At 41.9% G+C, this 13,905-nt stretch overlaps 1 protein-coding gene across 2 annotated transcripts in view; it reads right to left on the bottom strand.

The window, feature by feature from the left end:
- LOC132379484 (protein bicaudal C homolog 1-like) overlaps positions 1-13,905 on the bottom strand; it is a 341,806-nt gene that overhangs the window by 230,335 nt on the left and 97,566 nt on the right. For both annotated transcript variants that reach the window (XM_059947423.1, XM_059947424.1), the window contains exon 2: positions 6,562-6,608. In XM_059947423.1, the coding sequence (XP_059803406.1) occupies positions 6,562-6,608 (47 nt within the window). The remainder of the gene's footprint in view (positions 1-6,561; positions 6,609-13,905) is intronic.

Raw genomic sequence — 13,905 nt, forward strand, 5'->3', positions numbered from 1 at the left:
TTCTCCACGTTATAGAAAGCTGTCTCCAATGAGAAGTGTATTGGTTAAGTTTATGTATCAGTCAGAAGTCAAGAGATGAGGTTAAGTAACATTTTGGCAGTAAGGGAATTCAAATTTAAGAAACGTGTAAAAGTGGAATTTTTAATAAACTGTTCTTGGCATTGGTGAAACTATGGATTGTTACAAAAACATTCAAGTTCACTAATGCCCCACACACCTTTATCACTACAGTTTAGCAACACTATGAAAACTTTGCATCAGCACGGCCTTCTCAGAACAAGAAGCTCATGCTGATGCAAAGTTGTCCCAGTGTTGCTAAACTTTTGTGAGAAAGGTGTGTGAATTGCTTCAAGAACCGAATATCTGAAGACAAGCAACTGGTTTCGAGCCTGATGGTGTGGAGCTTCCGGCTACAGTTACCCCTTGCCCAACAGTAACTGCAAGAAGGTGGCATGGCAAGACAGTGGGGATAGGTGCTGCCTTCCTGAAGCAGTGCCACATATGGATACTACAGCTAATAGTGGGGATGTACTGGGCAGAGTCCACAACTCTCTGCAGCTTTCTTGTGTTTCTGCATATTTAAATTGACATTCCAGACCACCATGCAACTAGTCAGGATAATTTCAATTATGACTTTTGCAGAAAGTATGTTTTCTTGTGAATGTTGTACATATGTCTCTATGATGTTGCTGCAAGTAAGGTTTTCATTGCACCTGTTGATACATGCACTTGTACACATGACAATAAACTCAACTTTGACTAATATTCTGTGAAGCACTCACTCCTATGACAGCAACTGTATGCTAGCCAACACGTTCTGGTATTCACTGCTTCGTGAATATGGGGCAAGGTTTTCTGTTTCACATACTTGATTCTTCTCATGTAGCACATGACTTAATGCCACACACAAAGCATTTTACTGCAGTGTATGAACAGGAAATCAGTCCAAACCAAAGCTGATGGCCTGAGCCAAAGCAAATGGAAAATGACTACACTGAAGAAATGAGTGCGAGAGCCAACCTCCACCGCAACAAGTAAAAGCTGAGCAAAGGTGTCGAGAAGTCTGAAAATTCATCTATTCCCAATGTTGTCTGCAAGTACATCCAGAGCAGGATTCACGATTCAAGATCATTTATCACGTGTACATCAAAACATGCAGTGCATCAGCAATCAACATATCCAAGGCTGTGTTGGGGGCAGCCAAGTGTTGGTAGGCATTCTGGTGCCAACATAACATGCCCACAATACTCAGGACAACACAGAACAGAATATAGGCAACGAAATAACAACAGGAAAACAAGCCCTGTTCCTTTTACACACACACACACACACACACACTCCTCTAACCTCAGGACAAGTCATCATCTTTGGCCTCTAGAAGGCCATTAGTTTGTCCATATGTAACCTTCAGGTAACGCCCTATCATACACAGATGACTACAGTAAAGATTATAAAGCCATCTCCTCATTCCTTGTTTAGACATTACAGATATTGAGGTGATATTAATACCATTATTGAAATTCAATGCTTATATATAAAACCACATTGACATCTATCCCCAACGTGGCCCACAGTCACACCAACAGCACTGCTCTCTACTGCTGAGCATGTGTCAGAGTCCCTGTTAGATTAATGGTGAAAATTCCAGTCATAACATCCTAACTCCACTCGGAAGGGTTGAAGAGGAGATGTAGGACAGAAATGAGGAAGTCTCATGGAAGTTGGAAATAATTTTTAAGACAAGAGCTGGGCATAGGTTAATTTCATCCACAAGATTGAAAATTGCTGAAATACAATACTTACAGTTGAGAAGGTGACAAGATGACTTCAGTGCAATCAGCCAACTCAGCTGTATTTGGTAAAGCCAATTATCAGATGGTTGATATGAGGGACTAGATAGGCTGGGTTTGCTTTCCCCAAAGCTGAGGTGGCCAAAGGGGACCAACAGAGGTATACAAAATTATGAGACAGCATATTTAGGGTGGATAATGAGAAACCTTATCCCAGAACTGAGATGTCGAAAACTAGACAGAATGGGTTTAAGATGAGGACTAAGTGCAAGAAGGAATCGTCTTTGTACTTCTGACTTCACAATCAACCTTGTTATGATCTTGCACTCAACATTTTCCTGCACTGCACTTACTCTGTAGCTGTTACACTTTACTCTGCATCGTGCAGCCATTGTCCACTCTCCTCTTCCATCAACTTCTTTCTTCTCCAGCTCTTGACCTTCCCCACCCACATGGCTTCACCTTCCAGCTAGCCTCTTCCCCATCCCCCTTCCTTCTCAGTCCTAGGAAGGGTCTTGGTCCTTAACGTCGACTGTTTACTCTTTTCCATAGATGCTCCCTGACCTGTTGATTTCCTCCAGCATAGTGTTTGTGTGCTGCTTTGGATTTCCAGCATCTGCAGACTTTCTTGTGTTGTGATAATACAGAGGAGCAGAATTAGGCCTTTAGGCCCATCGAGTCTGTTCCTTCATTCCATTGGTGACATTATCCCTCTCAACCCCATTCTACTGCCTTCTCCACAGAACCTTTGATGCCCTTACGAATCAAGAACTTATCAATCTCTGCTTCAAATATAACCAATCTTGACCTCCACAGACATGGCAAGGGAAGTATTCAGGAACACAGGGAAAAGGAGCAGAAGTGGGCCATTTGACCCCTTAAAGCTGCCCCCCCCACTCTATACAGTCATGGCTGACCTGCCCCAGACCTCATTTCTTCTCATGTGCCAGTTTCCTGCAGCCCTCAATTCCCTGATCTTTTGAGGGTTTATCTACACCCTCCCTATACCCTATGATTCAGCCTCCACAGCCCTCCAGAGAAGGGACATCCAGAGATTCACTGCCTGACAGAAAAAGCTCCTATATACCACTGTCTGAAATGACCACATCATCTTATAGCTACATCCCCTTGCTCTAGATTCTCCCACCAGTGGAAGCATAGTGACATCTAACGTGTTGTGCACATTAGGTTTCAAAAAGTTCACCCCTCATTCTTCTAAACACCAGAGAATTTAGCTCCAAGTTCTTTAACACAAGAGTTCTAATTTAACTTATGCCAGTTCCTTATATCTTGCTATTAATTTCCTAGTCTTGCTCCCTAAGCTAACCTCTTCCATGTTTATATATCCACTGAACCTTTGCTGTTTGTTTTGATAAGACTTGCTAGTTATCTCTCATGATCGATTTCCCCTCGTCTTACTAAGTCTTCAGTCTCTTGTTACTGGTTTCTTGTAAAATTCCCAGTGTTATAGTCTACCACTAGCCCTTGCCATTTTGTACGCACTGCCCTTTGACCTAATCTTGACCTCCTTGGTTAACCATGGTTCTTTTCCCTCCTGATGTCCTTCTTTCTTAACTGAGATAAATTTCTGCCAAGCATTCTCAAAGCTAGTCATGAGCCATCCAGTGAATTTGGGATTTTGTTGGCAAAATCCAGAATATTGTCCTTTAAAAAAGAACCCTGCTAAAGAGATTCTCTTTAGCTGGCTACATGATTTTATTTAACAAGCAAGGGGAGAATTGCATTTGGCGCAGCATAAGCACAGTTACGCAATAGGATATTTGGACTCGAGATTTTTTAATCCTTTTAAACACTGCTTATGACCAGTCATGCCCACTTCAGAAAAACAAACAGGCTTCAGCTGAATGTCTCAACTTATAATCATCATCATAAACAATGAAATATGTGCTCCATCAATATTGAACAGGGGTTTCAGCTTAGGTCAGGGGTGGGCAAACTTTTTGACTTGTGGGCCACAGAGGATTCTAAAATTTGACAGGGGGACCGGACCAGGAGCAGATGGACGGAATGTTTTGGTAATACACCTCATAAGAGAAAATAAAATATCATGGGATATGTAGAAAACATGTGCTTTAATTTCAATTGAAAATGAACAAATGCATTACAACAAAATATCTGTCTTTGAAGTCCCATGGTATTTAGCTATTTATTGAAATGACTTTTAAAACACTGAAAATTAAATGAATAAAATACAGCTTTTTTTTAATAGTAACAGTTATTATTTTAAAGCACTGAAAATTCTGTTATCCTTCAAGATATTATCATCATCACTCTCCTCCTGACTGTCTTTATTTCAAAAACAGTAGGAGATGCAGGTCTACTTGTCCTGCTCCTTCTTATTCAATTGTCCCCTGTGCCAAAACTCAACAACGACCAGCACAAGGACAGAACAGTGACAGCGCGCCAGTATGCGGAGCGCGTTATTTGATCTGGAGCGCATTTTTTATTTTGAGAACGTACGTGCAACTGCGCACTACTCATGTCCATCACTTAACAGAAATGACATGTAACATGTAAGGCTTATTGAAAAAAATATTTTCAAATGCATTTTTTTACATAACACAACGAAGAAACTTATTTTTAATTTCAGTGGGAACAGTGTTGTTGGTCTCCCTTTTTAGCCAGCGCATCAAAGTCTGGATTTAGTTTTGTTGTGGCGATTCTCAGGATGGATCTGAGGTGTTGGTCAGTTAACTTGGATCTGTGGCTGGCTTTGTTGACGTTCATGACGCTGAACGCCTAAGCACACAAATAGGTCGAGCCGAACAAAGAGTAAAGCGCAAATGTGGAGTAATACGCTGCACCTCAACAAAGGTCAATGTATATAGAGTGCGTCATCTATTGGGAAAACGCCAGAATTGCGGGGAAAAAACGTTAACAAGGTTTATTAATATAATTCCATCAAGTTCTGCGGGCCGGATTAGAAAGTTTAACGGGCCGCATATGGCCCCCGGGCCGTAGTTTGCCCATGCCTGGCTTAGGTTATAACCTCAGGTCTCTGGAGCAGTCTCGAAACGACTACTTTAGGAGTCAAGTAGTACAAACACTGAGCCACTAATGATATTCAAAAGAGTGGGGGATAAGAAACAAGTACCAAATCTAATGCTTAAAATTTTATGCTTTATTTGCATTGTTGTTGCCAGTTTCACTTTTTAGTTCTTCCCAAGATGAATGCTTTGTTGGCCTCTCCTGGGAGCAGTTAACTTTAATAATGGATATGGTCTAGACTGGGTGAGGACAGCAAACTTCCTTCTCCAAGGTACATGAATGAACCAATTGAGTTTTTTAAAAAACAGAAATCCAACTGATTCACCGCTTCCACTGAAATTAAATGTATATTCCAAGTAGCAACATTCAACCCTGGTGTTATCAAATATAATCACTGTAATTTAAAAATCAGGTTCTTCCAGTCAAAATGGTGCCGAGCTATGGTCTCAATCAAGATTGTGGCTAAGACTTAGTTTTTTTTTTAAAGTTTCATAATGATAGGTTTGGGGACAGAGAGGGGAGTTAGGGTTTAGGGACAAGAATGAGGGAGAATTAGGGACAGGCTAGAGTCGGACGCCTCCACTCCACATTCATATGTCAGGCCGGGAGACCAGCAAGGACAAGGGCTGATCAACCCTCTCCCATCCCACCCCCAGGTCAGCAAGTTGTCAGCGCGTTCCATGACTGAAGTTCTGTGTGGGCAATTCTAGGCAGTTCTAGAGTAGGCTACATGGTCGATGAAGTATTGTGGGCCAAAGGACCTGAAACATGCTGCAGATGTCTATGAACTATGTTCTATGAATACAATTACTGCTCTGAGAAATCTTCCCTCCCACAATGGTTTGCACACTTATTCATTTGTGCGCATACTTACACATTTTTTAAAAAGTAATAAATTCCAGAAATAAATTTCAGCTACAGTACATATACATCTCTAAATCTTTAAACCATCTGTGACTGAATTTCACAGGCAGCCAAATTTATACGAGAAGCAGGACTCCATTTTCCACCTACCACAGCTCTCTGAGCAATGCATAGGAAATTAAATCCAAATATCATTCTGTGACAACACACTTCATAATTAACAAACTGAGAAATGACTGGACGTAGACCTTGAGAAAGCACGGGAAGTGCCCAGGACTGCTGATAGAAGTCAACGTGTGTAAATATGAGTCAACATTACTTCCTGCAATTGGAATATTGAAGACGGGTAAATAGTCTATTCATTTGGCTATCCCAATAGAGAAGATTAAGCTAATCACTGACAGCTTCATGACTGATATGATACAGAATGTTCAAAATATGCATGGAAAGAAATACTTTTACACTGTCCTTTAGCCGCATATATAGATTCAAGATTTTTTATCGTCATTCTTCAGTACACTAGTGTAGGAGAATGAAATAATTGTTACTTGGGATCTGATACAGCATAAAAAGAAGACAAAGAAAGAAACAATAAATATAAAAATAACCCTATAAAATACAATGTAGGAGTGTGTGTGTGTGTGAGTGAGTGAGTGAGAGAGAGAGACACACTGTACAGACACACACAGTACACAGACTGAGTGACTGAATGTATTTACATAAAGTGATGCTAGGGTCAGATCTAGTAGCTAGTATCACTTTAGATCTCATTAAATTCTAAACAGTACTGAGCATATGACTCAGCCACCCATCCATATTCACAGATAAACTACTCATAGTCAGCACTATTACCACTACTAAACATTGACTGTTGAAGGATTGAACCATGGCACCGTACCTTCTGGAAGAAGTCTTCCCCACTTTTTCCTTTTCCTTCCGCAGCAGCTGTAAAATAAATGCTCAGGGTCAAACATATGTTGTAATAAATTCCAATCAAAGATATAATCAGGAATGCTGCAGATATTTAACCCGATTTTAATTTTTATGCAGTTTCAATCTATAAATTGAACAGGTGTCCTGTTCAAGTGTACTGCAATGAAATGGTAATTTCTATGAAAACCAGAATGCTCAAAGATTACTGCTCCCCCTGTAGATTCACAGTCCAATTTGCACATTATGTATTAGTCTACCAGCCAGGTAATTCCATCCTCCCCATGCATTTCCAGCCCACTTTCCCAATTGGTACACAAGAATATCTAAGGATAGCTTGAGTGAGCTGGGGTTTTTCCCTCTGGAGCAAAGCAGGATGAGAGGCAACTTGATACAGGTGTACAGGATGACAAGAGGCATAGGTTGAATGGACAGCCAGAGACTTTTTCCCCAAGGCAGAAGTGACAAATATGAGGGACATAAATGCAATGTGTTTGAAGGTGTTATGAATGTACCACAGCTCTGAGGGGCCGAAGGGTGCGGGGTAGCCCCTTCCTTTGTGAGAATCGCAGGATCGCTATTGATTTGGGTCAGGAGACCCAGGAAATGAGAGAGAGACGTTTGGAATGTCTTGACCCCTCCCCGGCGATATAAAAGCTACAGGAAACAGCCATTGTCTCTTGGAGACGGACTTGTGTATTACAATACTGTGCTATGTGGAAGCCCTCAGGCAAAGTGGGCTGGTTGAGGGAGGGATTGCATCACCCCCAACCTGAATGACATCTGAGACCCTGTGGGTCAGGATAAAAGAGGGTCTGTGGGAACAGCCCCTCAGACGCACCAGAAGAAACGCTAGCGATTCCGTAATAGCGGAAGCCGATGGGAGGAGGCCACGTGCGTTCGGTTTCATTTGCCCCGGAACCGGTGGCTTTTACCACAGAAGAACAGTTTTTAGCTAACAACGGGGAAACCAACTCCCAACGACTCTCGAAGGGTTGACATCATAAAAGACCTGGGCAAGTTTAACCCGTCTCTCTCTCTCAAACCAAAATGCTGCAGCTTGAATGAACGAACAGTGACTTTTATATTTCCATTGGATAATACGTTATCCCCTAGACAACGATAGAGCTATTTCTTATTGTTTATTATTATACCCGCGCATTTAGATTTAGTATTGATGACGTATTTTATCTGTATGTTTGCATTGATATTATTTTGTGTATTTTTATCAATAAATACTGTTAAAATAGTACCATCAGACTTCAACAGACCGCTCTATCTTTGCTGCTAAGTGACCCAGTTACGGGGTTCGTAACAAAGGAAACTACAGGAGGATGTCAGAGGGTTTTTTTTCTCTCTCTCACAGAGTTGTGGGTGTTTGGGGTGTCAGGGAGGGGTAGCACCTCTGATGGGGGAACATGTCGCATCCTTTTCAGGGCAGTTTGTCCACCTTTGGTCCCCACCTGGCACTCAACCCTCACCTGTGGCTCCCCGTAGCTGTTTGCATGCGACACCGGCCACACCCTGGGCAATGGCTTTGACAAGCCGGCTAAACCAGGTGAGGGTAGCTGACGGGTCTCAAACCCTCGGTGAGATAGGGAGATGTCTATCCCCAGCACGTGGAGACAGACTCCAGTGGATTGAGCGGACGAGACCAATGGAAGGTCCAATGGTCAAGAAGGCAGCCTCTGCGAGCGTTGTGAAACGTGTAGAGCACGTCAAGACACAGAAGATGTCCTGGTCATCCACTACACCTAGTCCCATCTCCAGACATCTCGACTCTTGTCTTGCCACTGGATCCAGATGGGAATTGGGAAGAGAGAGTGAGGCTGTCACCGTGCAACTCTCTCCCACTTAAATCCAAATCAAGCGCTGGTCACGACACCATCATCATTATCACCCTACAGCCGGCTGGTGATGTAGAGGCATCAGCACTGGACTTCAGGGTGAGAGGGCCCGAGTTTGAATCCAGCCTGCCCCCATGCATGCTTTCCATCTGTGCTGGGTTGAGCGTCGAGCTGGCAACTCGACCTCGTAAGTACTAATGGTGTCGAGGTCTTCATCGATGATGGACAAACCTAGAGGGTGCTCGGAACTGCGGGCCAGGGATGGTGGTAGAGGCAGAAACATTACAGGCATTTAAGAAATTCTTAGATAGGCACATGGATGATAGAAAAATAGAGGGCTATGTAGGAGGGAAGGGTTAAGTTAAAAGGTCGCCAGAACATCATGGGCTGAAAGGCCTGTACAGTGCTCTAATGTTTTACCGTCTAACAATCCTCACCCCAACCTGGATACACCCTGCTCTGCAAGCCAACATCCAGTGTACCCCCAATTCACCAACCCTACCTGCATCCTGCTAAATCTGAGTATTCACCTTACACAGCCCATATAATTCCTGACCCAGACCCAAAGCCATGTACTCACTGGCCCACCAGATGATCCCAAAAAACTCTCAACACATACAAAATGCTGGAGGAACTCAGCAGGTCAGGCAGCATCTATGGCAATGAATAAATAAGCAATGTTTTAGGACAAGCCCTTCATTTTTTTTGTAATTTTTTTAATTGAAGATCATCATCAAACAAACATTTCCATAAGATGTATTTCAGATATTGTACATATATATATATCATGTATTCATATTTGCCACAAATCTCCACATAATATTTATCTGAGGTATACACTTATAGAAAAGAGAGGAAAGAAAGAACAAGCGAAAGGTAAAAACTATGTACATGTAGGCCAGAATGATTTTTTTTTACAACAGATTCATTGATTTGTGAGGATAAAATCAGGCCTATGAGGTGTTATGTAGTTAAACCAATTTTCCCAGTATGAATCAAATTGTTCCAACTTATGATTAACAGATGCTGTTATCTTCTCCACTTTGTAAATGTCCATTGTAATTTCCATCCATGCATTTAAGGTTGGGCTCTCCTGTGATAACCATTTCCTAGTGAGAGGCTTTTTACCAGCCACCAACAGTATATTCATTAAATATTTATCCCTTTTCAACCATTCTTGAGGTATATATCCAAAATATATGGTCTTACTTTCTAAGGGTATTTCACATTTAATGATGTCTTGTAGGGCATTGTGTATGCCCCTCCAAAAGTATTTGATAACAGGGCATTCTCAGAAAATATGATAATGGTTTGTATTTTGATTTCCACAACTTCTCCAGCAAACAGGGAGGTTACTATCATAATGGGATTTCTGAGAGGGTGTAATAAAATATCTTATCAAGTTTTTCCATCCAAACTTATCATAACTGGAAGGGATGGGAGAAGAAGCCAGAATAAGGAGGTGTGGGGGGAGGGAGGACAAGGAGGACAAGCTAGGTGATAGGTAAAGTCAGGTGGGTTGGGGAAGGGTGATGAAGTGAAGCTGGGAGGTAATAGGTAGAAAAGGTTAAAGGAGCTGGAGAAGAAAGAACCTGATAACACAGGGGTAGTGGGAAAAAGCAGGAGAGACAAGTGAGGAGATGAGAAGAGATAAGAAAGAAGCCGGAGTGGGGAATGAAAAAAAGAGGGAAGGGGAAATAGGGAAAATTACTAAAAGCCTCTTGCTGTCTGATTTAACCAAGACAAAATAGCTACATAAATACATAATAAACTTGAAACAAGTTGAGAATTTGTCAATGTGATCACACTGTCCTGTTACATTTCTTGTACTCTGGTGCATCCAACCAAGTCTCTCAGGGTTGGCTGACTCAGAAGCTTAAGTCACATGGGATCCACGATGCATTGGCAAGTTCAGTGAAAAATTAGGAACAAGAGATTCCATGGATGCAGAAGTCCAGAGAAACACACACAAAATGCTGGAGGAACTCAACAGGTCAGGCATCATCTATGGAGAGGAATAAACAGTTGACATTTTGGGCCAAGACTCTTCATCATGCCCAAGCTAACTGGGCATAGAAGGCAGAGGTTAGTGGTGTAGGAGTATGTGACTGGTGTTGGTCTGCAGGGACTGCTGTTCTCTGTGATACACTTTAATGATTTGAACAAAGGGACATAGGTAGATTGATTAGTAAGTTTGCAGATGTGGAGGAAGAGTTGTGGATAGTAAAGAATACAGCAGCCAATAGATCAATTCTCTACACAGGCAGAGATATGGCAGATGGAGTTTAACCCAGGCAGTGTGAGGTGTTGTAAGTTGAGATGCAAGAGGTGAGTATATGGTAAATGACAGGACCTTTAACAGCACTGATATACAGAGTGACCTTGGGGTGCAGGTCCACAACTCACTGAAAGTGACAACATATGTAGATAGGGTGCTAAAGGTGGTGTTCAGCATGCTTGCCTTGATTGATCAGAGCAAGATGGGAAGTCATGTTGCAGCTGTATAAAAGTGTGGCCAGGCCACACTTGGACTGCTGTGTGTAGTTCTGGTCGCTATTCCAGAAGAAAGATAATGGAGGCTTTGGAAAAGGTGCTAAAGAGCTTTACAATCCTACCCCTGAAGTAGCTATGAGAAGAAGTTGGACAAACTCTGGAGTGTGAGGGGGAAAATGATAGAAGTTTATAAAATTATGAGAGGTCTAGATACAGGAGACAGCCTTTGTCCCAGGCTAGATCTGTCAAATCCTAGAGGAAATGAGATTAAGTTGAGTGGAGAGGGGAAGCTTAAAGGAGATGTGTATGCCAACGTTTTGTTCTCTGATACAGAGTGTGGTAGGTATCCTGAACCTGCTGCCAGGGAGCTGATATAAAAGCAATGTTTAAGAGGCTTTTAGACAGACACATGTACTGGGAGGAATTAGACTGTTATAGACTATCTGCAGGCAAATAGGATTAGCTTGGCCTGGCATCGTAAGGAGCTGGAGGATCTCCTCTGCACTGTACTGTTCTACGTTTTAAACGTTTGGGCTCCTCGTGTCCATTAGCAGTGCCAGAACCTACCTACCAGTGCTACTGAATTCTCTGGTCACGATAAGGACATTAATTAGTGAATCCCAAATTGATCTGCACAGTGTTATTTCCACACCAGGTCAAAGCATCAGACAGTGGCAAATGGTTTGGGATTTACACTAAGAAAACTCAAATGAAATATATCTTTTAAATCTGGGAAATTGAACTATATTTAATCCTGGTAAGACAATAGCATTCTGGCAATTCCTCACTGCATTCCCACTGAGATTAATACATCCTTCCTGGGCTGCAGAACAAGGATGGTGCACAGAAATCCAGGTGTCCTCTGGACTTTTGATAGCTCGGCATTATACACTTCATACTTCAGTCCTCCAGATACAAGGAACACTATTAGTTCATAGTCAAATTTAATTTATTATCAAAATACTTATATGTCACAATATATTACTTTGAGGTTCATTTTCTTCTGGGTATTTATAAGAAAGTAGAGAAATACAATGGAATTTATGAAAAACTATACTAAATCAATGTGCCTCAGTCCTTGATTGTTTCATGTTCTGGGCTAGGACAATTTTATGATGCAGCTTTATAGACCCAGTAGCTACTGAAGTTTTTGCTGTTTAGGAAAACTATTCAGACCTCACAACTGTATACAATAAAATCGATTTACACAGTCTGCCCACAAGTGCAATCTGCTAATATCCCTTTGTAGTACGAAAGTCAGTTATGATGGAGTACCTGAAAAGGTACCTAAAAAGGCAGCTGCATCTGAACCTGAGACAGAGCGCGAAAATAATAGAAACACTCAGCAGGTCAAGCAGCATCCGTGGAAGGAGAGACAGACTTCAGGCCCAGGACATTTCCTTCCCCTCCTTCAGAAACTCTCTTGTTACACTGTTATTGACCTGTCCTTGTGATCCCTTATTTTGGCCTGATAATATTGCCAAGGCTCTCTTGCAATATCTTGTCAAGTTAAGTGTGTTGTATGAATTGTTAATAAAGGGAGGGGAGAGGGAGAAGGGGGGGGGGAGAGGGAGAAGGGGGGGAGAGGGGGGGAGAGAGGGGGAGGGGGAGAAGGAAGGGAGAGAGAGGGGGGAAGAGAGTCAGGGGAGGGTGAAGAGCCCGCCTATCTGTTTCCTGCAACTCTGACAATTTCTTAACCTGTTTCATCGGTAACTTGTTGGAGATTCGATCAGTTCAGTCCTGGCCTTTATGCTCCACAACACCAGTTCAATACATACTGCATCAGGTAACACAATCAGCAAGGATCCAGGCTACTGGAAGAGCTGTGTAAGCTTGGACCATAGGAGAACTGTGAAAAATTTAACAGCAACAGCAAATATGAGGTGAAGTGCATACAGAACCTAATGTAAGTAGTAATAATGTTAAGAACACAAACCTGAGAAATTTGAACCATACATAAATAACTGGACAGCAGACTGTGCTTAGCTGAGGAATGTTATGATATGAGAATGAATAGGAAGTGATCTGCTAGAATGGAATTCTACACTTGGATCAAATATCTATTCATCTGAGCTCAATTCAACATTTTGTTTAATATGCAATATGTTCCCCAAGGTAAACATCAGACCAGATGGCTTGACAATATTAGCAATGCTGAATGTTTCCACTGGTTTTGAAATGAAACACACAAACAGGAAAAGACACTCTATGCTACAGCCCTCCCACACAACTGCAATATCTTGTCTATCACAACATGAATATTCTCCATCCCATTCTAAAGTAGATTAAAGGAAACTCAGCCTTTCTGAGGAGCTGAAGATTCCTCTGGCAGTCCTCAGAATGAAATGAAGACATGAAGTCAAACAGAGAACTCAACGTTGTCCCTTGCAAACAAAGTTGAAATGAACCAGTTAATTTCTGTAAGAAAGTCAGAGAAATATTGAGAATCAAAAGCCTACCACACGTAATAGTAATCAGCCTTCGTCAGCCTCCCTTGGTGATGCTCAGAAACATTTTGCATTATAACGTTCTTAGACCTTTAACATGTGAATTGTTTGCAAAAGCCTTACTCCGCTTACCTCTAGCACCACGCCTGGCAGGGTGTTCTACGCATCCACCACTCTGTGTGTAAAGAAAACCTCTGACATCCTCCCTATACTTTCCTCCAATCACCCTCATATTATCTCTATCTGCCCTGGGAAAGAGTCTCTGGTTAGTTAAAAAAAAACAACAAAGCTTCCCTAGATCCCACTTTCCAAGTGAGCCTACAATAAGGAAAAATAATCAAATGCCTTATTAAAATCCATATACACCAACTCCACAGCTCTGCCTTCATCAAGGTGCTTTGTCACATCCTCAAAGAAGTCAATTAATTTAATAATCTCTTAGAGAGGCACAGGGATCACAGAAAAATGAACAACTATGTAGGAGGGAAGGGTTTGTAGAGTAGCTGAAGAGACTGGCACAACATC

The sequence above is a fragment of the Hypanus sabinus genome, chromosome 22 (assembly GCF_030144855.1).
Source record: "Hypanus sabinus isolate sHypSab1 chromosome 22, sHypSab1.hap1, whole genome shotgun sequence".
NCBI classification, from domain to species: Eukaryota; Metazoa; Chordata; class Chondrichthyes; order Myliobatiformes; family Dasyatidae; genus Hypanus; species Hypanus sabinus.